General features: G+C 54.0%; 1 protein-coding gene across 1 annotated transcript; it reads right to left on the bottom strand.

Annotated features, from left to right (window-relative positions):
• Positions 1–243: 243 nt before the first annotated feature.
• On the bottom strand, positions 244–899 carry NHLH1 (nescient helix-loop-helix 1). The gene has a single exon (XM_033136192.1). The coding sequence runs from the start codon at positions 856–858 to the stop codon at positions 445–447; it is 414 nt and encodes a 137-aa protein (XP_032992083.1). The 5' UTR covers positions 859–899; the 3' UTR covers positions 244–444.
• Positions 900–1558: the final 659 nt, after the last annotated feature.

Genomic DNA, 1558 nt, shown 5'->3' with positions numbered 1-1558 from the left:
CAAAAAAATTTCTAGTGGGCCCACTTGTGTATAAAGAGCAGAGTAGACTGTGTGTGTATGTGTGTGTGTGTGTGTGTGAACAAACAATACCCCAGGGTGGTTTAGACCTGGGCAAGGAGATGTTCCAGGCACAAAATATTGAGGCACCCCACATTTCCTTGCCTGCAGCTGGAGGGCAGTTTAACCACCATGTGGCCACCGCAGTGTGGGATTCCTGGAGAATTTAAGGATGGAGAGTTTTAGCATCTGTAGGCGTTTCCACCAGGCAGAGAGTTGGAGGAGCAGGTCCATCTGGCTGGCTCCACCAGCTGCCCCCCATCTATATCTACAGTAGATCGAGATCGAGCTATACATATATTTTCCCCTGAGGAGGTGAAGCAGGAAAGCAGAGACAGGTTGGAGACGAGGAGGAGTGTGGGCTCCTCCGGCCAGGCCAGGCCCTTCTCAGACGTCCAGCACGTGGTTCAGGTAGGAGATGTAGCAGATGGCGAGCCGCAGGATCTCGATCTTGGAGAGCTTCTTGTCCGGGGGCAGCGTGGGCAGCAGCTTGCGGAGCTCGGCGAAGGCCATGTTGAAGGCCTCCACGCGGATGCGCTCTCGCGTGGCATGCGCCGTCCGGTACTTGGCCGTGGCGCGCCGCCGCCGCCGCCGTTCCTCGCGGCTCAGGTGCTGCAGGTCTTTCTTCAGAGGGTCGCCAGGCTCAGCTACCCGGGACTGGCTGCACAAGCCCAGCCCGCCGCCGCCGCCGCCGGCTTCTTCCCCTGCGAGGCCTCTGCCTCCGCAGTCGCTGAAGACCGACTCCGTCTCGGAGTGCGTCGGCTGGAGGTCCAGCTCGGTCTGGTCCGAATTGAGCATCATGGCCCAAGGCAAGGCGGCCGAGGTAGGGGAGCTGGGCAAGGGAAGGGGTTGGTGGGGAGGGGGAGAAAGGAGGGCGAATTAGAGCGGATCGGGGGGCAAAGGGGTGGACGGGTGGGGCTTAGGGTCCCTGCTTAGGAGGCCACCTCAAAATGGCACAGTTGAGTGGCGGGCACTCCAGGGCGATGGCCCCCGCTTAGGCCATGAGAGAAATAAAGGTTGTTGGTCTTCCGTCTGGATCTGTGCCAGGGCTGAATTGTGGAGAGAGCCAGTCATCCGATGATAAGGGATTTCTTAACCGCCGAGGGAGGGAGATTGAGGAAGAAGAGTCCTTAACCTGTTGAAAGGAGGAAAATGGAGCAAATTAATATATCTAAAAGGGTTTTTTTTTGTAATAGGAGCGTTCAGGGCACCTCCGCGTTTGCGCACGCCACAGGGCGGGTTGTAAAGAAGTCAAATGAAGATGCAAAGAACCCATAAAATAGCACAAGCCGTGAAGACAAGAACTTTAAAAAAGAACTGGAAAATATTATAATTTACTTACGAGACAATTGTAAGCAGATAAAAACATTAGCAGGATTTTAATCTCATTTGTAAGGTAACAAAAACTTTGGATAACTCGGATAAGAAAATGTAGATAACGGATTGATATGCAGTTGTAAATGTTGATATTAGGACCCATGGAAGGGATGGGAGGAAGTCT

Source organism: Lacerta agilis, chromosome 17 (assembly GCF_009819535.1).
Source record: "Lacerta agilis isolate rLacAgi1 chromosome 17, rLacAgi1.pri, whole genome shotgun sequence".
Classification (NCBI taxonomy): Eukaryota; Metazoa; Chordata; class Lepidosauria; order Squamata; family Lacertidae; genus Lacerta; species Lacerta agilis.
The sequence above is the reverse complement of the archived record's forward strand: the minus strand, read 5'-3'. Positions and strand labels throughout refer to the sequence as shown.

Coding starts and splice junctions, on each gene's coding strand:
- NHLH1 (XM_033136192.1), bottom strand. CDS start 858: ATGATGCTCAATTCGGACCAGACCGAGCTGGACCTCCAGCCGACGCAC.